The sequence below is a fragment of the Arvicola amphibius genome, chromosome 8 (assembly GCF_903992535.2).
Source record: "Arvicola amphibius chromosome 8, mArvAmp1.2, whole genome shotgun sequence".
NCBI classification, from domain to species: Eukaryota; Metazoa; Chordata; class Mammalia; order Rodentia; family Cricetidae; genus Arvicola; species Arvicola amphibius.
Genome location: NC_052054.1, coordinates 52109564 through 52134425, shown reverse-complemented (window position 1 = coordinate 52134425; position 24862 = coordinate 52109564). Strand labels below are relative to the sequence as shown.

The window sequence follows — 24862 nt, the reverse complement described above, 5'->3', positions numbered from 1 at the left end:
CACAATTTTGAGGGAAAAAAAAGTATTCAGATAACAATTAACTCATCCCCATGAGTGCAACAATGCTTAAGAAATGTTTACATTGACATTCTCAGCAAAGCACATATGCTCAAGATAAGAGTGTAGGGATAATAACCGAAGTAAACAGAATGCCTGTGGGAGTCAGGACTGGCCTGGCCCAAAGATAACATATAGGTCACCTTGGCTTTTGTAAAGCACAGGTTACATCACTCGTAAGTATGGGTTTTATAGTCTGAAAGCAATGCTCAAGATTTAGGGGAAAGGGTCTAGGATAAGTTAAACCATAAATTCTGGAAGATATGGGCAGAGCCTGTCCCATCAGACAGCAAAGGATCAGCAGGTTGTAAAACCACAGCATTCCTGGCATTCCAGGAAGATCAGCTCCATCCTACTCCACTGAAGAGGTGAGCTGTGTGTTTAACCTTCCCGGCTTCTCCAGTGCTAATTTGTGTGCACAAGACATCTTGCCTCTACTTGTAACCATGCCATAATATAAAAACTCATTCAGTCTAATTGTAAAAGTTCCCATTGTGGATCCCAGTCTCAACACTCAAAGTTTCTTCTGATACTCGTGGCAATCTGTAACCTCACACACATCAAAACCAAGAAGATCACATACTTTTAACATTTAATGGCACAGGATATACATTATCATTCTAAAACGGAGGAGAGGGATCATAGTGAGGAAATACTGGACCAGAGCAAGACTGGAAACCAGCTGGGCAAACGCCACATTCTGCATCTCCATGTCTGATGTAAAAAAGTTCTTTGGAACTTCACCCCCTTCTAACTTTGCTCACTGTAATGCACCTTCCTCTTGGGCTGGTTCTATTCCCTGTTAGCAGCTTTCCTTGGAAGGTATTCTATGGCTCTGGCATTTCCAACACAATCAAGGATTCACCTTCACAGCTTCACCTCATTCAAATACATTTTCATCAGTTTCTATTTTAGACAATTTCCTTCACTTTTTAAACTTTCATTTAATTCCTTTTCACAAGTTGGAAGCTTAGCTGGGTGGGGTCTTGCTCTAAAGTCACCACTCCCTTTATTCCATTTAGCGTTGGGCTTTTCTTTAAATTTTTTATCTCTTTGAGTACTGGACTTTAGCTCCATTACCCTTCCTGGTGCTCCTTTTCTCCTCAAACTGTACATTTTGTATTTTCCCTTGCTCAGTTTGCTCCTTTTCTTTATAGATCTACTTAAGAATGGTCACTAACAACCATGAGACACAGTCAATACGAGGCTGTCTTGAAATCTCCTCTGCCAACACCATTAATCCAAATTCTCCCATTTATCCTCAGGCAGCCACATTCTTCACCAAAATATCACAAGAAGAGAAACCACTCGCTAATTTTCTTCCCATCTGAAACCTCTTGAGCTGGGCCATTATAATATGCATTGCTGTTGTGGAATACTATTTTAAGATGTGTTGCATTTGTTTTTGCTGTGGAATATTTAATGATGCAGAGTTGTGTTGCTTACTTTTACATTTTTTTTCTATGAAGCTGTGTTGCTTTGCCTGTCTAAAACACCTGATGGGTCTAATAAAGAGCTGAACAGCCAATAGCTCAGCAGGAAGAAAGGATAGGCAGAGATGGCAGGCAGAGAGAATAAATAGGAGGACATCAAGGGGCCAGTCACCCAGTTATACAGTAGGCTACAGAGTAAAAAGTAAATAAAGGTATATAGACTAGAGAAAAATAAAAGCCCAGAGGCAAAAGATAGACAGGATAATTTAAGCAAAACTGGCTAGAAATAAGCCAAGCTATGGCCAGGCATTCATGAAAAAGAATAAGCTTCCAAGTGATTATTTGGAGCTTGGTGATGGGCCCCCAAAAGAGCAAAGAGAAAAGAATAAAAAAAAACCAACTACACATTGCTCTCAGCAACATTGTCTTCCACACTCCTATTAGTATGGCCCATTAAGCCCTACTTAAAGTGTCCAACTGCATTCCTAATCCAAAGTCCACATTCTGCCAAAAAGCATCATGATCAGGCCTGTCACAACAATACCCAAACTCCCTGGTACCCACTTCTGTCTTAGTCACTGTTCCATTGCTATGAAGAGACACTATCACAATGGCAACCCCTATAAGAAAAAGTGTTTGATATGGGCTTCTTACAGTTTTGGAGACTTAGTCCATTATCATCATGGTGGGGAGCAGGTGGCACACAGGCAGACATAGGGCTGTAGAAGCAGGAAGAGTTCTACATCACAGGCAGACATAGGGCTATAAAGCAGGAAGTTCTACACCCAGATCTTTATGTGAAGCAACAGGAAGAGTGAGACATGGAGCTTGGCTTGAGCTTCTGAAACCTCAAAACCCAGCCCCAGGGACATGCTTTCTCTAACAAGGCCACACCCCTAATCCTTCAAATAGTACCACTCCCTGATGATCAAGCATTCAAATATAAGAGCCTATGGGACCTATAAAGATGGTTATTTTTTTAAATCTTTTACTCTTTGGGGGCCCACCACCCAGTTCAAGATAAGTTAAGATACAAAGTGTTAGCTTAAAGGAGATGCTTTCACAAAACCCCAGGCCTTAACATGGGTAGTGGACGCTCCCTGAACACCTCTGCACACCAGGTGGCCATATTCTTTATTTTTCTATAAGCAAGTCCTCCCGGGTCTTATTGCACTTGAAACTTGCATAGGTAACTTTATTCTAGTCTGTTCTGGCAAGCTATCAATGACTTCAAAATCACTTTGATCACTAGGAGCGCGGTACTTAGTGTGGTGTCTCCTGTATCACTGTAATTGTGGGCATCGATTTTCACCAACATGGCGGACTTCTCATCGTTTCACCACTAGATGAGGCAATTATTGGCGGGGATGACCAATTCCACTTAACTCATCTGATCGTCTTCGTGATTTATTTTGTACCCTAGCAAATGCTTCTCACTCTGCACAATCTGGAGCTTATAGGTAACTCACCTCCCTTATCATGTTTTCTGTGCCCACCACTTTCCTTTAATATTTAAGTACAGGATAGTCCCCAACCAAGAGCCACTGCCCATGTATCCAGAGTAGAAGAAAGGCAAGCCACACTGACCAAAGCTATTTCTCAACCTCAGAGTCGTCTGGTGAAAGAGGCTGGGCTCCAGTACCAGAAGCAGACTGGACTGAGCATTTGCTCCCAGGAGGTGGGTGACACTCCAAAAGGCCATTGATTCCCAGAGAAAAATCCACATTCCACTTGTGCGTACAAGACGATACAAGTGGGACTCCACACCGTTGTCTTCTGAGGTCACACTAATGTTTCTTACAAAAGTACATTAGTATGGAGCTGAAGAGAAAGCACAGTCAACAAAATGTTCTCTGCACACACACAGACTTCAATTTGCTCCTGAGAACCCACATGGAAAGGCTAGAAGTATTAGGGCGTGTTTGTCTTCCCAGCACTGGGGAGGCAGAGTTGAACAGATCCATGGGAGCTGCTGCCCATCCAACCTAAACTACTTGGTAATGCCCGGGTAATTGGGTGATACTGCCTCAAAGATGAGTGACTCCCGAGGAACACGTGAGGGTGACCTCTGGCCTCTGCACACATATGCATGTACACCACACATACACACACACGCACAAAGTTCACATGCACCTGCATGTGTGCTCGTCACACACACACACACACACACACAATGGGATAACTAAAAGGCCATGTCCAAGTGTGCTTGAGGTCACTCACTACCCTTTACTAAAAGTGTAAGACAGGAGGATGGACTTTAAATTGCTGATCAGCTCCAATGATATCCAGACAGAATAGTCACAAGGCTAGCAGCAACATGCGTCTGCAGCTTGGAAGAGAGGAGAGAACTTAGTAGAATGTATCAGAGGCTCGTTGCAATCCTGGAGAAAGGAGCAGGCAGAAAAAGAAGCGGTGCTTTAAAAGGTGGTGGTGTGTAGACGGGAAACTGCAAAGAGTATCTGGGGGAAAGAGACCGTTATGCTGAGGGTCCCAAGTCCCTGTAATGCAGTGCCGTGCACCACCATACCTGCTCTCGTCCTCCCCAGCTCCATATTCCTCCTGATTGGAAGGGCCAGGGGCACCAGTGTATGATCCTCTCTGTTCCTCTGTGTGGCTCTGAACATAGCTGTTCTCCCTCTCCAAACCCAAGCCAACAGCTCACACTGCCAGGGCCACAAGAACTCATGAGGGTAGCCTCGTCCATGAACAGCCTCCCAAGGCACCACAGACTCTCTGAGGGAGGAGGCAGCCTCTAAGATTTTTCCAGAGCAAGAGACCCACTGTGGGAGTGCAGAGGCAAGGCTTGAGCTAGGTGGGGAGAAGCCTGAGAGCTGACACAAAGCAGAGCTCCTCCCTCCGAAGTGCTGGTGACTCCAGGCTAGGGGCAGAGTGGGATGAATAATAACTCAGAGGGACTGAAGACAGTCAGCCATCCCCACTTCCCTACTTACCCACGAATGAGCTCTCCTGTTTCAACAAAACTCCATTATATAATGGTTATATTGGGCTCCAAGAACAAAACCATAAATGGCAGAATTGGCTGCCTTGTCTCTCTGCTATCCCAGTGTCTATTGGCTGCCCTGCCTCTCTGCTATCCCAGAGTCTATTGGCTGCCCTGTCTCTCTGTTATCCAGTGTCTGTTGGCTGCCCTACCTCTCTGCTATCCCAGTGTCTATTGGCTGCCCTGCCTCTCGATTATCCCAGTGTCTAGACGGTGATAAGGACCTGTGGTAGGACGATCCAGTATTGGTTGATGAAAGGGATGATGATGCTTGCTATTCGTGCCACCGTGCTGCTGCTCCCCACAGCCAAACACCTGAAAACACCAGAAGAATTAAGACACTGGTAGCAACAGTGGACAAGCAAAGCAAAAGGGTGCTGAGGATGACAGATTCACCACCTGCCACCCCCTTCTCACTCCCCCACAATGAGGAAAAACAATAAAATTCAGAAATAAGTCAGATGTTTCCCAAGTCAGCTATGACTTCTCCCTTCATTCTGTGAACGATTGTGTATATGAGCATGTGTGCAAATAACCAGGCTAGCTAAGGATAAAACAATTATATTTTATTTATTATAAGGGGAAAACTCACTAAACAGGGAACAATAAATCCAAGCACAGCAATGTCATACAGGAAAAGGTGCAGAGAGGGTGCACACAGAGGTACACACCTTTTTACCTGGGTCCCAGCAAAGCCACACCTTAACTTAGACCCACCTCTTAAAGATTATTGGTTAACAAGGCTTTCCCTATCAAGCATACATGTAAGAAAGGTATAAACCATCTTTAATCTGCTGTTTAAATGAGGCCCATAGGAATACAGACCCAGATTAATGTCAAGGACCAGACAGATTTGTTTAGAGGAGGGTATGGTAACTTGAAAGAACAAAATATTTGTCCATAGACTGCTCTATTAATGTCAAACAAACCTTTGAGATTTTATTTCTTGAAGAAGGCAGGTGTTGGATCCCCTGGAGCTACATTTATAATCTGAAGTTGTAAGGGCTGATGTACAGGTTCCTCTTTGACTCAGGATATAACTCAAGAGGACAATGTAGAAAAGGTACTATAATTTCTGCTGGGTCTATTTCTGCTAATTGACAAAGTCTCAATTTTCCTTTTATAATTAATTTAGAGACCTTTTCCACATAAATTTTTAAGTTTTTGCTCAGTTTATATGGTAAAAAGATCCATTCTGAGATACTATCTTCCCTTTGCATTAAAGTTCCTATAGGGGAATGTTTGGAGAGTAATATGACCATGATGCAGTTAAGATTCTGACCCACATGATTCACATGTGCCTCAGATAATTTCTTTTCAATCAAAGCCAGTTCTCTCTCAGCTTCAGTTGGTAATTCCCTGGGACTATTTAAGTCTTTGTCACCATCTAAGGTTTTGATTAAATGAATTATTTGATGAAGTTTTATTCTAGAAGTGAGCCACAGATTGGAAATATCAAACTTTGGATGTCATTAAGAGTCTGCAATAGATCTCTTCTAATTTGCACTTTTTGTGTTCTAATTTTCTGTAAACCTATTTTATAACCTAGATTATTGATAGAATCTCCTCTTTGTATTTTTTTCAGGAACAATTTGTAATCCCCAATGAGGCAAATTTTTCTTTACTTCTTCAAACATTCTTTCTAAAGTATCTACATTTGAATCAGATAACAAAATGTTATTCATGTAATAGTAAACTATAGATTCAGTGATTGCTTATGTATCATTTCCAATGGCTGACTCACAAAATATTGGTGTAGGGTGGGACTATTTAACATTCTCTGTGGGAGAATCTTCCATTGATATCTTTTAGCAGACTGAGAATTCTTAAGTAGGCACTGTGAAGGCAGATTTTTCTCTGTCCTTTTCTTGTAAAGGTATAGTGAAGAAGCAATCTTTCAAATCAGTTACTATAAGAGGCCATTTTTTAGGCAATAAGGAAAGCAAAGGAATTCCAAATTGTAGAGGACTAATTGGTTGAATCACCTTATTAACAAGCTCTTAGATCTGCTTTCCATTTTCCAGATTTCTTTTTAGCAACAAATACAGGAGAATTCCAAGGGCTGGTTGGTTCCTCAATAGGCTGAGAATCTTGTTGCTCCTGTACCAGCTATTCTAAAACCTGCAGTTTCTCTATTGTTGAAGGCCATTGTTTAATCCATACAGGTTTTTCTGTTACCTATTTTAAAGGTAGAGCTGTTGGTACCTCTGAGAGTTTGCTGGTTATTGTTCTGCGATTTTGTACTGCCTAAATGGTCAGTATCTATTTTTTATAGTATCTTATATTATCCTTCCCAAAAACACGAGTTGCTGTATGTTTCTGAGACTGCAGGAATGTTTATCTGGGTATACCATTGTTGTAACCGATCACTACCCCATAGATTCACTGCTATATTAACCACATATGGCCTCAGCCTTCCTCTCTGTCCTTCTGTCCCTATGCATTCAACACATCCCATGCTTTGTTTTACCTTAGATAGGGTTCCAATTCCTAAGAATTGAACATCTGCATCCTGAAGAGGCCAATTCAGATGCCATGATTCTGTAATAATAATAGCCACATCTGCACCTGTGTCTAATAATCCTTCCATTATAATGTTATTTATTTGTACTCTCAGCTTTGGTCTTTGATCATTTATAGAAGTCTACCAAAAATATAAATTTACTATTTTCTGTTGGAATTTTCATTCATCTTCCATGGTTATTCTGTCATTCAGAGTAGCACAGTTCTTTTATAACAGATATTGGGATTTCTAATTTTCCTGGGGAGGCGTGTCCTCTACAATGACTGGGAATGATTGGAGCACATTCGACGTGGAGGCCTGTGAGGGGGTCCTTCAAGGAGTTTTCTGATAACTGGTTACCTTGTTTGTTTCTTTTTCCTTTACATTCATTGGTCCAGTTCCAGCCTTTGCCACATCTTCTGCATAACCCAGAGGTTGAGGCCTTCCATTTGGGAGATTCCCAGAAGAAACATTGTCTCTAGGAATGCCCTGCCTATAATCCCTTCTCTTATGGCCTATTCTCCCACAATTAACGCATTTTGTATTTTGATGTCTCTTTGTTATTTTGGAAATTGCTTCTCCTACCCAAGTTTCCTTGTTATAGTCAAAGGACTCAACATTGTCTGTGTGTAGGATCCATTGGTCCATTGGTGCTGATCTGACATTTAAGAGCCCAAGTATCTTTTTGCATCCTAAATTAGCATTTTCAAAAGCTAGAAATTTAATAAGGGCTCATTTAACTTCTGGATCTGCTACCCCCATTTGTACAGCTTTAGTTAACCTTTGCAAAAAGTAACTAAATAGTTCTCTTGGGCCTTGTATAACCTTAGTATACAATTCAATTATTTTTCCTAGTTCTTGAATCTTGTGCCAGGCATTCAAGGCTGCTGTATGGCATAGGGACAATATGTGTTCATTGTATGTAGCTTGATTATCTGGATTAGAGTAAAGGCCCTCACTAAGAATTTGGTCTTGGGAAGTCTTGAAACCTCTGACTCTACCTTGATTTTCAAGGACCTCAGCCTCTTCTTTCCAAAAACTCTTCCACTGAAGCTTTGGACCATGGCCTAGTACAGCTGAGACTAGTTGGATCCAATCATGTGGAGTAACCTTTTTTCTTGAAGTCTATGTCTTTACCAACTCCCTCACATATGGTGAATGCATGCTATAAGAGACTACTGCTTGCTTAACATCTTTTAGATCATACATATAGGTTTCCATTTACATTCTGTATATCCTTTTGGGTGTTGAGTATTTGGTGGCTTTTCAGAGGTAATAACAGGATAAGTAACCAAAGCTCTTGGTAAGTCATCTCTGACTCTGAGAGGTACTGGTAATGCTCAGTCTTTACTATTGCCTTTTGCCTGTGCCACCTCTCTTTGCTTATCTGTTCTGACAAGTTCCTCAATTGATTCAAATCTTTTTATCACCGTCTTTTATAAAATCTGAGTCTCTTGACCTGTGGATATTTCTAATGATTTCATCAAATCAATTAATTTCTGGTTCTCATTCTGCACACGTGTCCAACTTTTTACATTTTTCCACCCTTAGAGAGAATGGCATGTAGATTGCCTTTCAGGAGGGATGTTCTGTCTGCTAGCTTGTTGTAACTTTTCCACAGATTTTCATTGTCAATTTCAACAATATGACTCCTTTTGGATAATCTCTCAGTACCATTCTATAAGGTTTCATAATCCACTGATATGGATTGAATTTTATTTGTCAAACTATGGTTATCATTTTCAATGGTATGAATCCTTTCATCCAACTTCTCATTACTAGTCTATAAAGTCTGTATCATTTCTAAAAGTTTCTCATTCTTGACTCTGTTATCAAATCATTTCTGTAACAATACAATAAGAATTATCAAAATGATAGCAGCTATGGCTAAGAATGTGTAAGTCCCAGGCAGGTCATATACCTCCCAGAATTCCAACCATAATAGAAACAAAAAGGTTATTAAATTCTTGGATGGGGACATATCTATAATTATTTTAGGAGTAGTTTACAAATTGCAAAAAAAATTATAGTTACAGGATGACTTACTTCTGTTAAAACACTGGTTTAGTTGGGACTTTTACGGTATAATAAAGATGTCGGCCAGAAAAACCTGCAGATTTTCTAAGCAGAACTAAAAACCAAACTGAACAGAATTTTGTTAAAAAGAATTGGACAGGGCAGCCGTGTAGCAACCAGTTGCACATGTATTACAATAGTCAGGGGAAGCTGTGGTAGCCACATGAGAGCCACACATGGGGCTGGGGCAAGTCATGGGACTACAGGAGCCATAGAGGCTGCAGGAAGTCATGTGGGTGTCCTATGGGGTGGCAGCAAGGACAGGTACAGCAGGAGAGGAAGCTACGCCACGGTGGATGGGAGCTAGGAGCACTAATCTTCCTCCCAAATTCAGGTGGCTAGGTTTGGGTTTCAGTTCCCAGAGCTGAAACTGCAATACCAGCTCTGGCCTGGGCTGGTGGCTAAAAAGTCTTAAATGAACAGCTTTTTCATAAATTAGTGCCCCAAATGTTGGCCACCAAATGAAGCTCAGAGAGAGAAATTGGGGTTCAACCTGAAGATCTGAAAAGCAAAGCAGCCAGTTGGCTCTTACCTCAACCTCAGTCTGAAATGGTGATCCTGCCTCAAAGAATCTCAAAATGAGACTGTGTCTGGCAGCTGTTTCCTCCCATCTTACATTCCTCTCTAGGGCTGGGATTAAATGCAGGCACCACTTGGATTAAAGGCATGCACCACCCAGTTTCTATTTCAAACCAGTGTGGCTTCTTGGATTAAAGGTGTGTATTACACTTCCTCCTCTGTAAGGCTGGGCAGTGGGGTTGTTTTACTCTCTGATCTTCAGGTGAGCTTTATTTATTAAAATACAAATGAAATGCCACTATAACAGAGAAGGAGAAGGGATGACCTCCACCAGGTTTTTAGTTTTTACAGGCATGGTCAAAACAATTCCATAGGAAAAACAACAATATAAATATATATTTTGGAATCATAAAAAAGCAGGTAGAACCTGACAAAGCAGTGATCTGGGAGCAGGTGACAACAGTCATGAAGAGCCAGCATCCAAGAGCTAATACCTGACATTCCCAGGCATTAGATAAAGTTACTAAACATCCCTGAACCCTGGACTCCCCCAGGCCCAGACCTGTTGGTCTGGCACCTGTCCACCTATCTTTTTGAAATTCCTATATGGTCTGTTAGCAAAGGTAAATGTGGGGGGTTGGATTTATGTAAATTTGGCTGTTAGAACAAAGAGAAAATACTATCATTCTAAGGCCTCATGGAAGGCCACTTCATGGCTTGTGCAGGAGGAAGTTACACTGCTGTGGTATTTGGGGAATGAAAGTCATTTTGATGGGAAAAATGCCATGATTTCACATGATTTTTTTTTTTGCAGAATTCACAGTGATTTATGCAAAAGACAAGTGTTCCTGCAGTTCTGCTGAATTTATGGGTTCTCCATAAGTTATACCCCATAAGTTGTACACCTGTAGATCTGTCTAAGAATCTGTCCCCTGTACATTTACTGTATAATACTTGTGGCTCCAACAGTGATCAATAGGGGAGGGACCAGCCCATGGTGGGTGGTGCCATCCCTGGGCTGGTGGTCCTGGGTTCTTTAAGAAGCAGGCTGAGCAGGCCATGGGAAGCAAGCCGGGAAGCAGCTCCCCTCCATGGCCTCTGCATCGGCTCCTGTTTCCAGGACCCTGCCCTGTTTGAGTTCCTTCAGTGATGAACAGCAATGCTGAAGTGTAAGCCAAATAAACTCTTTCCTCCCCAGCTTGCTTTTTGGTCATACTGTTTCGTCACAGTGATAGAAACCCTAACTGAGAAGGATGCCCAGCTCAGGAATTGAGAGGGGAGTGAGAATTAATTGAGCTGAGAACTAGCTTCATGCGCTATTTTAGCACAGGATCTAGCTGCATTCTGTTCATGTTCTAAGAATTTACATGAGACCAGATGTAAAAATAATGGACTAATTCCATGACCGCATAACATTGAGTCAGTGGAAGGTTATTATTGGTTACTCTTCTGCAGATCTGTAGTTAAAATGAGCAATAAGTAGGGCAGAAAATAATCAAAACATGTGCAGCTTAGAGAGGAAAGTAACTCTAGGAAGCTTACACTGTGGCCAGGGCATGTTCTGAGAAAGAGGCTGTATTAAAGAGATGCTGCCTGCTCTTCGCTAGAACAGGAAAAGTTACCTAGAGGGCAAGGCTCCCGTCCCAGGCTTGTGGACAAGGAGCCCCAGGGCATTTCTGCTCCTGGAAAGTAGCAACTGTCAGGGAAGTTTTCAACCAGCTTGAGCACGTGCAAGGGGCTGGAACCGTGGTCTGCAGGAGCCAGCCTCCATCCGCAGCTGGAAGCAGAACTTGTCAGTGCTGTTTCCATGACTCTGATTTTTTGAATCATGAAAGATGCAAGATTGTGAGATGCCAGAGCTGTGGGGTATCTGCCAAGGAGTGCTGCATACAAGGGTGGAACCAGCACAAGAAAAAGAGAGGGGTATTGCCGGCCACAATGCTGAATGGGTGGAGCCACCTAAGCTGTTGAAAATGAGTCTCTAGAAACTGGGCAGGAAGCTACAGGATTTGGTGTTTGTCCAGCTGAATTTCAGGCTAGCTTTGGTCCAATCTTTCAATTCACTATGCCTCCATTTCTCCCTTTGGGGATGGAAATGTATGCTTTATGCCACCATATACCGGGAGTAGACAATTTGGTCTTGTTTGTTTGTTTTTACAGTGTGTCACAGTTAAGAGATTTTGGACTTTAAAGCACTGTTGGGACTATTAAAGACTACAAGGACTTTTCAGGTTTGGCTAAACATCATGAGAAGGCCATAAACATTTTGTGGCCGGGAAGGAATGTTATAGTCTCAATAGGAAGTATCTCCTGTGGATTCTTCTGTTTGAACTCTCAGTCTCCAGCTTGCGACACTGTTTAGGAAGATAGGGGACTGAGGAGGTGGAGCCTTGCTAGATGAAGGGTGTCACTGGGGAAAGCTTTGAACTGAATCTAACACAGATGCTCTGCCACTGAGCCACATCACCAGCCCAATGAAGATGGCTTTCCACATGAATCTTTTGAGTCATTGGTACTGCTGGGCATAGCTGTTCATGTTTGCAGTCCCAGCATTTGGTGAGGAAGCTGAAGCAGGAGGATTGCCACAAGTTTAGCCCACCCTGGGGCACAATGTGAGAATCTGTCTCAAAGGACCACTGCCAACAAAAGTTCAGTGGCACTTCATCTTTTCTAGGTCATGCACATCGGTAAATAACTAATTTATTAAAGTGTGACACTCTTCTGAGAATTCACACGTAAGTAGTTTCACAAATAATCTTAAGATGTTCGGGAAGCCTACAGAATTGTTAAAGATGACTTGTATTAAATATTCACATACCTGGCTCTCCTAACTTTCTCCCTCCCTCCCTTCCTTGTAGCACAAATTCTAATTGGTATTAGTAATAAAAACCCAGAGTCAGATATAGGGTTTAGTGCTGAAGCTAAGAGAAGCAGAGAGGCCAGTCACTAGAGATTTCTTTTACCTCTACCAATGCTCAAACTGGAAGGGTGATCCTTTCCTCAGACTATCTCCACACTCTATCTGTCTTCACCAAACCTCAGACTGCAACTGTCTCCACCAAACCTCAGATTGCCCTTAGCTCCTGTCTCCTTCTGCCTTATCTTCCTCTCTCCACCCAGCCACACCACTCCTGTCTCCACCTCCCTAGTTCTAGAATTAAAGGTGTCTTATCCCAAGTGCTGGGATCATCTTTCTGTGAGCTCTGTTTCTCTTTTATACCTGTTCAATCTCATGTAGCCCAGAGTGGCCTTGAACTAACAGAGATCTGTCTACCTCTGTCTAACGAGTCTTGCGATTAAAGGTGCATGCCACCACTCCCTGGCCTTTAGTGGCTTAGCTCTGTGCTCTGATCTTCAGGCAAGCTTTATTTGTTAAAACATAAACAAAATATCACTACACTTCCTTCTTCCCTTCCTTCCTTTCTTCCTATTTTCCTTCTTTGGCAGGCTTATTTTTGAGGCATGTATCTGTGGCTATAAATTAACGAACTAACTAAAAATAATATAAAAAATACCATCATATACTTAATGGCAAAGCCAACCAACATGGTTTGTTTGGATAACTGTCTTTTTGCATATTATACACATTCTCTCAGCAGACACTGAAAGAACTCTGGGCTGGTGCTCTTAGGTTTTATAAGAAAGCAGCTGAGCAGAGGAAACAAGCCAGTAAGCAGCACCCCTCCATGGCCTCTACATCAGCTCCTGCCTCGAGGATCCTGTCCTGTTTGTGTTCTTGTTCTGACTTCCTTCTATGATGAACAGTGCTGTGAAAGCAGAAGCCAAACATACCCTTTCCTCTTCAGTCGCTTTTTGGTCATGGTGTTTTGTCGAAGCCATTGAAAACCTGAGACATGCAACAACCCAGAACAAAGGGAGCGGAGACAAATGGAGACTCCAGCACCTGACCAGAGCTTCCAAAGGACCTGTGTCATTTTCATGGGGAATGGCAGGAAGAGTCTTCCAAAATCTGGAAGGGTCCTGGACTCCTGGATTGCCGAGACAGTCTCCAAGACAGCCAGTGACAACTCAGAATCACCCTCGAACTTGGTTAGCATCCTGCTCTCCTCCTGAAGGGGCTACAGGTATACTATGGAGACCCAGAACTGATATTGTGTATCAGATGCTTCAGAGGTTCTTATAGTGTGGGGATGTTCCTGATGAGGTATATCCTGATGAGGATATGCTGTCAGGGGCTAAACATGCAGGCGCTGAAGTTCTTACTCTTCCCCACACAATGTCTTAGACTTTGGAGACGAGGTGATTGAAGAAGAGGTTACGTTGAAATAAGGGATTCTAATTCAATAGAACTGGTACCCCATTAGAAGGCAGAGAGCCACCCAGAGTGGCCACAGAGCTCAGACCTTGTGAAGACATGGTGATAAGATGCCTGTGATAAGCCAAGAGTGGCCTCCAGTATTTGGACACTTTGACCGGAGACTTTGTGCCTACTGAACCATGAGAAAGTGTCTACTGTTTAGCCATCCACACCCTAGCAAGTTCATATGACCACCATCAGAACACCGAGAGGCACATCTGAGAAAAACAGCCAGAGACAGCAGACACCTATTTTATTTGAGATTCCGGTGTTACATCATATTAATCCCTTCATTTCCTTGCTAATGAGTTTTAAACAATGCCTCGAAGTCAAAATTACCACCATTGTGTAATGTTCCCATAGCTCAGCGCTCTGGTGGACCATCCATGGAGAGAATACAACTGTATTTAAAGATGGGGGACCACCCATGGAAAGAGCGTCTGTACTTAAAGACAAATATGATGAAATGCCAAAGTGAAAAGCAACGGGACTCCAACAAAACCCACGACCCCTTACCTTACGATTGTGGGATACAACTCCGCTGTGTAGATGAAAATGAAGGCAAATGTTGACCCTGCAGTAGTTTTGAGAACCAAAACCGCCGCTGTCCTCAAAGTCTTGTGACTCTGAAGGCACACAAGGGAAATATGTCACCATCAAAATGACCTAAAACTTTCTTGTTCCACCCATATGTTTTGTAACAACAAAGAGTTTTAATTGGCCTATTTGGATTTATTTTGTAAACTCAACTCATAGACTGCAAAAGCTTTCTATCGTGAACCTTTGGGGAAACGGCGCCCTCCCCCAACCCTGGAGGGACTGGAAGCCTGTCAGGAAGAAGGCTTTGGGGTGAGAGTCACCTGAATGGTATGGATTGCTGGTACCAGCACCAGTCACTGAGCAGCAGATTGGAAGGCGCCCTCAGAGCACTGTGTGCATTTGGGGAAAGCACACCAGGTTTGGAAGTTATCTCCATACACAACTGTTCGTGAGCATCAGCTGCTGCACCCGTCCACAGCTCTCACTCAGGGTCTCCGACCCATTCTCTGCCGTCTCCAATGGGTTCCACTTCCAGGGTGGCTCATGAGGATGTCCACGGTCTGCACTCTCCTTTATCTGGTAGGTAGATGTCAAGTACTCTAACCTAAGGGTTCCTGTGTTCACAATGGTAGCCCTGAGGCTGGAGAACTCTTTTGGGTCTTCGTTGTTGTTGTTGTTGTTTTGTTTTGTTTTGTTTTGTTTTGTTTCACAATATTATAGCCCTTCAAATTTTTATTTGAAACAAAATAGCTAAGTATGTGCCTAAGAGGGAGATGGAGGGGGGAGGAAAGATGGGAGAGGATGCAGGAACAGCTCTCCCACTCTTGTGACCTCAGGGCCAGCTCTCCCACCTGCCTCAGACATTGATGGGGGCATCTCCCTCCCTCCATGCTGCCACACGACAGATGAGCGATGGGGACAACTTACACTTACCCCTCCTCAAGAGGGCCTGGGTTTGGTTCCCAGCACCCACATGGCAGCTACCGCCATTTGTAATTCCAATTATTGGGATCCAGACTCTGTTTTAGCGTCCCAGCACACCAGACACATGCATGGTACACAGACAAACACACAGACAAAACACCCTTACACGGGAAATACAATAATAATAATAATAATAACAGCAGTACTGATACACCACATGAACTTCCTCTGAGGATATACATAATTCATATTATGTTACGTCGTAAGGTTTGGGGTGCCTCTAAGACTGCTAGTGTCACTGTTACTGTGGGCAATATTTGTTAAATGAATTGGTTCCTGTTTTGTTTCTGCTTGCCCAGTGCTGGACCACATGCCAAGCAAGCACAGTACCACTAAGCTACAGCCCCAATTGGCATAAATAAATAAAATCATTATTTTTACTATGTTGACATTATCTTTGAGGGAGAAATTCTCTTAAAGGAAATATATTTAAATTTACGAGTTACTGTTTTATTTCTAGAAGTTTTCAGTAGTCACTCTCTTTTCTTCCCTACTACTAAGAAATGGAAAGTTTTTAAGAATCTGCTAGATCCAAAAGCGGCTGCCCCCAAGCCAGCTCAGCCACCTTTGCAAAGGGATGGATAAAGCTCTCTCACGCCAGCAGAGGCTTCCCCGTCTGAGTAGTTTTACTCATAATAACTGTGTGACAATCACTTGTAAATTCAGGGATGTGAAACATTTGGCTCATTGGCCCTGATAATTAGGTCGTGTTGCCATTAAAGAATGTCACCTACGGCTTAAACTAACCTTCAAGCAATATGCAAAAGTTAAAATGCTTTGCTCTAAACATTGCTGCACTATCATTCAATATTTTCTGAAGAAAATGATACAAACTATTTTAAAATATAGTTGTGGTGATCACAGTTTCCAAATTGGGGTTAAAATTCAGGCTCCCCTAGCACTGGGCCAGGGTCTTCCAGATGCCATGGTTATTGTATGTGCTGTGCTTCACCGAAATATGGGGTGGAAAAGCTTCTCCCATCATGCCAAGGAGCCCCTCTCATTAAACGGCATTTTAAAAGCCATGGTTTGGGGTAGGGAGTGGAAGGGATGGCTCCGTGGCTAGAAATGGGTACTGCTCTTGTAGAGGACCCAAGTTCAAGACCCGGCACTATCGGATGGCTCAGGACTGCCTATAACTTTGGCTACAGAGGGATCCAGTGCCTCTAGGTCCCACAGGCACCATGCACATGGGCTACACATAGGCACATATACACACACATTTATGTAATTTTTAAGTAATAAAATATAATTATTCAAATCCAAGTTTCTCAGATGACTGATGTATGTTACACTTGAAATCATTGGTCGGCTATGGGAAAGGCAGCAGAAATGATCTGAATATTTGACTCATCAGGTCATTTAGATGTCCCCACGGCTCCTGTATTCAGGTTTCTGACTCTCAGGAAACTGGCCTGTATGTTTAGACTAAGCCACACCCTCCTGCAGCTCTCTCTGGGACAGATTTAAGTTAGTCTGTGCTGTCACTTGGCAGCTCTCCATTCCTGGGTCTTGGCTCCCCCATACCCTTTGGCACAGACATTATTGCTGAACTAAATCACATGATGGGAAACTTCCTGCTACCTCCTTTCTCCTTTGTTCAGGAGATTGGTCCAGAGATTTCTTGGGGGCGGGGGGGGGGGGGGGGGAGGAGAGACATGGGTCAAGGAAGTGCTCTGAAGAGCTGGAGACTCCTCTTGTCTCCCCGCACCCTATCATTTCTCTCATGGCCACTATCTCTCTTCCTCTCTGTCTGTCTCTCTCTCTCATTCTCACAATTAATGAAGCCCCTTTCTCCAGAAGTTTCTCCTTCCCTTTAAGGTCCTACCATGTTTAGATGCACATACACTGTACTGTTTCTGTCTAATGCCCCACCTCCCACCCGGAAGCCCAGTTATAGCCTTGAGGTTCATCCATTCTTTTTTTTTTTTCTTTTTTTTTCTCATGGTTTATTTTTTTTATATTTAAAAATTTCCATCTCCTCCCCTCCTCCTCCCCCTCCCTCTCTTCCTCCTCCCCCTTCCCTCCCCTCCTTCTCCCCCTTCCCTCCCCTCCCCTCCACCCATACCTCCCCTCCCTCCCTCTCAAGGCCAAGGAGCCATCAGGGTTCCCCATTCTATGCTAAGACCAAGGTCCTCCCAACTCCCCCCAGGTCCAGGAAGGTGATCGACCAAGCTGAGAAGGCTCCCACAGAGCCCGTCCATGCAGAAGAATCAGAGCCCAGAGCCATTGTCCTTTGCTTCTCAGTCAGCCCCCGCTGTTGGCCACATTCAGAGAGACGGGTTTGGTCGCATGATCCATCAGTCCCATTCCAACTGGAGTTGGTGATCTCCCATTAGTTCTGTCCCACCGTCTCCATGAGTGAACGCACCCCTCTCGTTCCTGACTTTCTCCCTCATGTTCTCGCTCCTTCTGCTCCTCATCAGGACCTTGGGAGCTCAGTCCAGTGCTCCAATGTGGGGCTCAGTCACCTTCCCCATCTGTCGCCAGCTGGAGGTTCCCTCACGGTCCTGACTTTCTTTCTCATGTTCTCTTTCCTTCTGCTCCTCATCAGGACCTTGGGAGCTCAGTCCGGTGCTCCAATGTGGGGCTCTGTCATTTTCTTCATCTATCGTCAGGTTCATCCATTCTAATGGGCCTCACACCCAGATGGGATTCTGTGCCAGCCCCCTTACTTGAGGTGGTGGTGCTCTGCAGGGAACCACGGGGTTGGCCTGACCTAGATGCCTTGGGAGGCATGCCTCATGGGTTTTCAGGTTAGAGTCCATGGCTCTTGGGGTAGAGTGTGTCTCAGTGTACTCCCTCAGGCAGTGAAGCACCCAGGCAGCTTTGTGTTTCTCAGTATGTTCCCTTAGTAGTCAGAGAAGCCTGGAAACTTGACAGGACAATTGGTCTTTGACATTAATCTTGTGTACCCTGTGTGACTTGCAAAGTTCATCGTATCCTGGCAGCTACAACTGTATTGATCCTGGCAATCGCCAATATGTTCTGTTTCTGAAAAGGGTTTAAAATGTCGATTGCTCTCAATAAAATTGTCACAGCCTCGGTCATGCTATGGCCCTCCAATCTGACCTGATTCAATTCCTCGCTGCCGTATCAGGTGGCGTTGGCCTGGTAAGCAAGTGCGGGCTCTTACAATGCTCTCCTTAGCTTATCGCTAACCCTGTGTCAGCTCTGAGAGGCCTATGGCCCTAGGCCCCTTCCTCCCTCTCTGATTCACACTTCCTATAAGTATGCAGTCATTCCCTTGCCCTAGTCCTTTTTGCTTTGCATTTCATTCACAGAACCTTGGCTCACTGTCTTCATCTCATGCTGCAGGATTCTTGCTGGACCCACCCTTGCTGAGTGACTCAGCGGAGGGCCATTTGGTGGCCTGAGGGGAGAAGAGCTCAGTTGGCAGAGGACTTCCTGGGCTTGCGTGAGGCCCTGAGGGTCAGTCTCAAGCACTAGATATATCTGGGCACAATGGTGTAAGCCTCAAATCCCGAGACAGGAGGGGGAGGAGTTCAAGGTCTTCCTTGGCTCTATGCTGAGTCTGAGACCAGCCTGAGCCACAGTAAAGAAAGTTCCAGAGTCCCTGGCAGATGGAATCAACCTCTCTCCCAGGAACTGTTGCCTTTCTAAAATACCACACGCATCCTCTTTAGTGTGAGGGTTCAAACACAGTGTTTATATGAAGACAAAGACTGTGTTTTTTAAGAAGACACCTTTAAATACTATTTCTTCTGTCTACATGGCTGAATTGATCCTCATACTTAAAGTATGAAGTCTTTCCGTGAAACTGCCACAGCCATTCCATAAACAAACAGAGTGACTCACCAGGGGCATGGCCACGTACAGGGCAGTGAATAAGGATGCCAGCAGGAGGCAGGAGACCACAGTGTATCTTCTTCCCATCCTGTCCAAACAGACGCATATAAAGAAGTAGACGGGAATTTCCGTAGCACCTGTTGTTGAACCGAAGAACCCTGTGTGAGACTGCTGCCCAGACCCGCAGTCGCCCCCACATCGGCCCACCACCCAGAGGAGCCGGCAGCCCATGCCCTGCCTCCCGGCACTAATGAGCATTGACACAATGTTAAACATTCTTCCTCACTTGGGCAAAAAAAAAAAAAAAAAAAAAAAAAGTGTTTCCTGTGAAACCCTAGGCTGACAAAATCCACCGAAGCCTTTCATGCTGTCCTAGGAGCTGAGCTCACTGGGACCCTGTGTGCTGCCCAGAGACAACTTAGTTCAAACACCCTGATTCCTGCCATCAGCCTCTACTCTGAAAAGTAACACAAGGCCAGTTTGACATAGTTATTGTCATGAGATGGGGGAAATCAAACCAGTCCACCTTAGACAAACCTGCTTCAACAGCTCTCCTCGTCTGAAAAGAACGTTGGTTGGCATTACATTACAGCCAGTCGGTCATAATAGAGGTCAAGATGCGACCCCCCTTTACATTTAGACACTGCTGTCTCTCACTTCAAAACTATTTTTTTGTGGAACAATAATCTTCTAAACTTAAAAAAATGTGATTTAAATTTTTGGCAAAATTAAAGTAGTAAGCTATTAACTGAAGTAAGAACTGAATACATTAATAGCAACTACTATATATATATATAAAGATAGGGTCTCACGCATCCCCAGGTTAGCCTCAAACTCACTGTTTAGCCAAGGACAAGGATGACCTTGAACTTTTGATCCCCTGCCTTCACCTCCCGAGTGATGAAATTCCAGGTGCAAACTTCCAGACCCTTACTGATGTAATGCTGGGCACGGAACCCAGGCTCCATGTATGCGAGGTAAGGACTCTACCAACTGAGCTATAACCCGAATGAATCCCAGTTTACTAGATTTTAAACCTAAGATAAAGCCGTTTAAAATCTAATAATCTCCTTGCAGCAGGGTCTTTGTCTCTGATCTCTCTTTACTTAGCTAGAGTGAAAAAAAAAAAGCCCGAGTCCATAAAATGTATAGATCCATTCATGCAAAAATCCCTTACCTTATAGGACCAAAGCTTGCCTCTTAGATCCAAAGCGTGAAACTCTTGGATACAGCTGTACCACGAAGCTTCCTAACCCCTCCATGGACACTGCACTCCCCCTGCCTCTGCTGCCGTTTGCTGCCATTCCAGAAAAGCTACATCATTTCTCAAACTGATGGACAGAATAGGGGTGGGCTTTTCTTTTTCTTTTTCTTTTTCTTTTTTGTTTGGTTTTGTTTTTCCAAGACAAGGTTTCTCTGTAGTTTTGGAGCCTGTCCTGGAACTAGCTCTTGTAGACCAGGCTGGCCTCGAACTCACAAGAGATTCTCCTGCCTCTGCCTCCCGAGTGCTGGGATTAAAGGCATGTGCCACCACCACCCAGCTTGATGGGCTTTTCTTACATTGCCCAAAAACATGTGCTTCTTAAAATAATTTTCTCATAATTCTTGCTGAATGATAATAAACAAAATATTATCATCAGGGTACTTGGATGGAAAAAGTACAATATATACGTATAAAAATGTAAAAGCAATATTTTTCTGAGGATAATATAAAATGCAGCAGCCCACACAGAAACAACCAATGCAGACCAGATGGAGAAACACAAATTTCTAACGTCTGTCTATGTCTCCCCACCCTGTCCATTTAGGTAACATTTGGCTATCCTTGGAGCTACGATCTGCCTTATCTAAAGTCATTCTAGCTTTTACTAAAATTAATAAACATGACAACAATAATAGTTGCTTGCAATGGAGTTCTTTTTACAATTTAAGGGCATGTGAATGGGCTCAAGGCATATGAGATCAAAAGAAAGGCAACTGACCCAGAACGGTGGGTAGTAAAGATGTCTTCAGGCCAAGCCATGGAGCATTTATGTGCATGTAGGTTGAGATGCAAGAAAGAGGGCTGAGTCTGCTCAAGCCAAACATTCTCGATTTTTTCCTCTGGAAAGAGCTACAAGTTAGAGATGAAGGAAGCAAGCCAGGAATGAAAACGGGGAATTAAAAAAAAAAGGAACTAAGCCCTTGTTACTCATCCTTTTTTCCAGACAAATATGACTCTCATCCTATAGTATAATGACGCTGAAAGATATCACACTAATGCGGCCACCCGTGTTATTCTTTCAGCACTGTGGCTTTAGAAGATCATAAAAACACGCCAGAAACTTGACTTTTGTGGCTGTAAGGAACATCTATTTCCCACTCACCCACTAGGAAGAGGTACAGTTGCTGATTTTCCTTTGCCCGAACAGCCTCCGTGAAAAATATGTAGTATCCGAAATTTGTTGTGAACCAAACCAGCCAAACAATGAGAGTCCTTTTTGAAACATCCCAGTCATGGAAGAGATCTGCTAGGCTGAGTTTCCTGATGCCTGTACAGCTTTGATCACAGGAACTTCTCATGTCCAGTGATAAAAGTTCTGCCAGGTCACAGGGGCTGGATTTATTCCACACGGCCATGGTATTGATGACCCCTTGTGCTTCTTTGTATCTTCCCTCTGAGATCAGCCAAAGAGGGGTCTCTGGGAGCATCCAACAACACAGGATGAAAGGGGCGGTCACTGTGCACAGGATGACCTGATAAAGCCACCAGGTGTTGACCAAGGAGCTTACCAAAGCCACCAGCATTACTCCAATAGCAAAGAAAGTATTCAGATGCACGGATGCCCATGTGCGAGACTTCTTGCCGATGATCTCCATCACATAGACAATGACCACCACAAAATAGCCACTTGCAGCCTGAGAGACAAGGAGACAGTAATTAGGGTACAGTTACAATGACTAAAAGGTCTGAGTTCTTCGCAAACTCATTTTAGAAAGAAATACCTTTTCTTCTTTATGAGCATCCCTCGCTACCTCATCAGCAAATTTGAAAGGCTATTTATGATAAACATATTAAATGCCACATTGTTTAATAAGAGTTCCAGTATAAGGTGGACTTATTTCTCACTTTCTTCTGAAAGCACATACCAATGTATCAGTATGCTGTTGTTATACGCTAATCTTAAAATAGGGACAAGATTTTATGGGAACTCGTGGGAAGAAAACTAGACTTGGTTAAAGCTTTATTTTGATAGGCAACAACAGTAAACAAATTGGACTTGATCAAATCAAAACTTCTGTACTTAAAAAAATACTACCAACACTGTCAACAGAGTAAAAAGACCTCCTATGGAATTAGAGAAAAATACATGTGTCTGGTAAAAGATTTTACAGAGAACTCCTACAGTAAAACAAAGCACTCAGAAGACCAATTCAGTTGAAAAACAGACAAATGACTTTTGAGTGGGCATTTCACAAATGCTATCAAAGTGGCCAAAAGCACATACGAAGGTATTTGACAACACTGTTAAATAGATGCAGGCCACATCTGTGGTGACACAGGCTCACATCCTCTGAGACAGGGCTCGGGGGCTGGAGAAATGGCTCACTGGTTAAGAGCACTGGCTTCTCTTCCAGAAGACTGGGGTTTGACTCCCGCTATCCACATGGCAGCTCACAAGCATCTGTAACTCCAGATTGAGGGGATCTAATGCTCTCTTCTGGCCTCTGAGGGCATTGTACACATGTGGTGCACAGACGAACAAAACATTCAGACACATAAAATAAAAATAAATATTTTTTCAGAGATACCTACTAAAAAAACAAGAAAGAAATGCAAAGGATGTAGAAAGATTGGAATCATTGTGCGCTGTTGACAGGAATGTAAAATGGCCTCTGTGGAAAGTGGCATGGCAATTCCTTAAAAAATTAAAAATATCACAAGATCCCATAATCCCACTCCTTAGTATATAACCCCCTCCAATAAATGAAAGAGAAGCAAGATCCTAGAGAAGTGTTCATGCACCCATGACACCAGCAACAAATTCACAGTGGCTGAAATACAGAAGCCATCCAGATGCCTATCCTCAGATGAATACACACATCTGCGGATAGACAGAGAACCACTGGACAGTCTTAAATGCAAATTAAATCTGGTTTATACTAAAGATGAATTAACTTGGAGGATACTGCACACGTGAAACAAGAAGAGCTACAAAAGCACAAAAGTTGTCCTGTGCCACTGGAGATAGTGTCTAGTAAGCCTGCATCGCAAAGGCAAAATGTCGTGCTTATGAACGAATCACTGTTTAATGACCAAAGTTTTGATCTTGTAAAGGACAACCGTACTTAGATATAACTTACCTCAATAGAAACTTGTTAATATTTTTATTTTGAAAATAATGTTGTTTTGCCATTGTTTTGTTTATCACCACATAGCCCAGGTTAGCCTCCAACTTGTGATCTTCCTGCCCAGTGCTGCGAGTATAGCCTGCACTACCACCCCTGGCTAAAATATGCCTAACTTTAATTTAACAAAACTCAGATTATAAAAGCAGTGTCCTCCATGTTCTTGGGATGAACAAAGATCGAATCAAATGATCAGTTCTAGATGGTCACAGAGTCACATGCCTTTCGTGGGGAGGCAGAGAGAGGCAGATCTCTGAGTTCAAGGCCAGCTAGGACTGCATAGTAAGCCTCAGTAGCAGAAAAAAACACAAAATAATTTATTAGTTAGGAGTGGTTGCAGAGATGAACTTTTCTTATAGTTATTTCATGTTGGACTATAACAACAAAAAGTAAAATTAATGGAATTGCTAGGATTTTGGTTTGGTTTGGGTTTGGATGTTTTAGAGTAGAAAAGACTTCGTTTCGCTTACAATTCGAGGTTCCAGTCTGTTTTAACTGGACAAACGAGGTGCAAGAACTTCAGTTAGCCACATCTCCTCCAGCCAGGATCAGAGGGAAATGAACGCAAGTGTGCATTGCTTCCTGTCAGTTTTAATTGTCCATTGGACATGACCTAGCATCACATGGGAAGAGGGTCTCATTGAGGGATTCTCTGGAGTAGGTTGGCCTGCAGACAAACCTGGCAGATTATCTCGATTACGTTCATTGACATGGGAAGACCCAGCCTAAAAGTGGCAGCACCACTCCCCCAGCTGGTGGACTGGACTGAGTGGAAGAGGAGCAGGAAAACTAAGACATGTAAGTATCGCTCTCGTTATTGCTGCTGTTCTATGTACATGGGTATTCTGCCTGTCTATATGTCTGTAAGCCAAAGTGCATGCCCACTGCCCAAGGAGGTCAAAAGATTGTGCCAGATCCCTAGAACTGTAGTTAGACAGTTGTGAGATGACTTGTGGGTGCTGGGAATTGAACCTAAGTCCTCTGAAGAGTAGTCAGTGCTCTTAACTGCTGAGCCATCTCTCCAGTCCATACACACATTAAGTCTCAACTTTTGACTATGGATGCAACAAGCTACTTCAAGCCCCTGCCTTGATTTCCCCAAAATGGTGGGTTCTATTCTGAAATCGTAAGCTAAATAAATCCTTTCTTCCTTAAAGCTGCTTTGGGGCAGGAGGCATTTCTTCACAGCAATAGAGATGAAACTAGAACAGTTACTGATTTATTGCCAAATT

General features: G+C 43.3%; 1 protein-coding gene across 1 annotated transcript in view; it reads right to left on the bottom strand.

Moving 5' to 3' along the window:
- The window catches only part of Slc22a16 (solute carrier family 22 member 16), a 49189-nt gene that overhangs the window by 6166 nt on the left and 18161 nt on the right, over positions 1-24862 (bottom strand). Inside the window, exons 4-7 of the mRNA XM_038340843.2 lie at positions 21608-22139; positions 19251-19378; positions 14424-14533; positions 4716-4806 (exon numbers count right to left, since the gene is read on the bottom strand). Of these exons, the coding sequence (XP_038196771.2) occupies positions 4716-4806; positions 14424-14533; positions 19251-19378; positions 21608-22139 (861 nt within the window). The remainder of the gene's footprint in view (positions 1-4715; positions 4807-14423; positions 14534-19250; positions 19379-21607; positions 22140-24862) is intronic.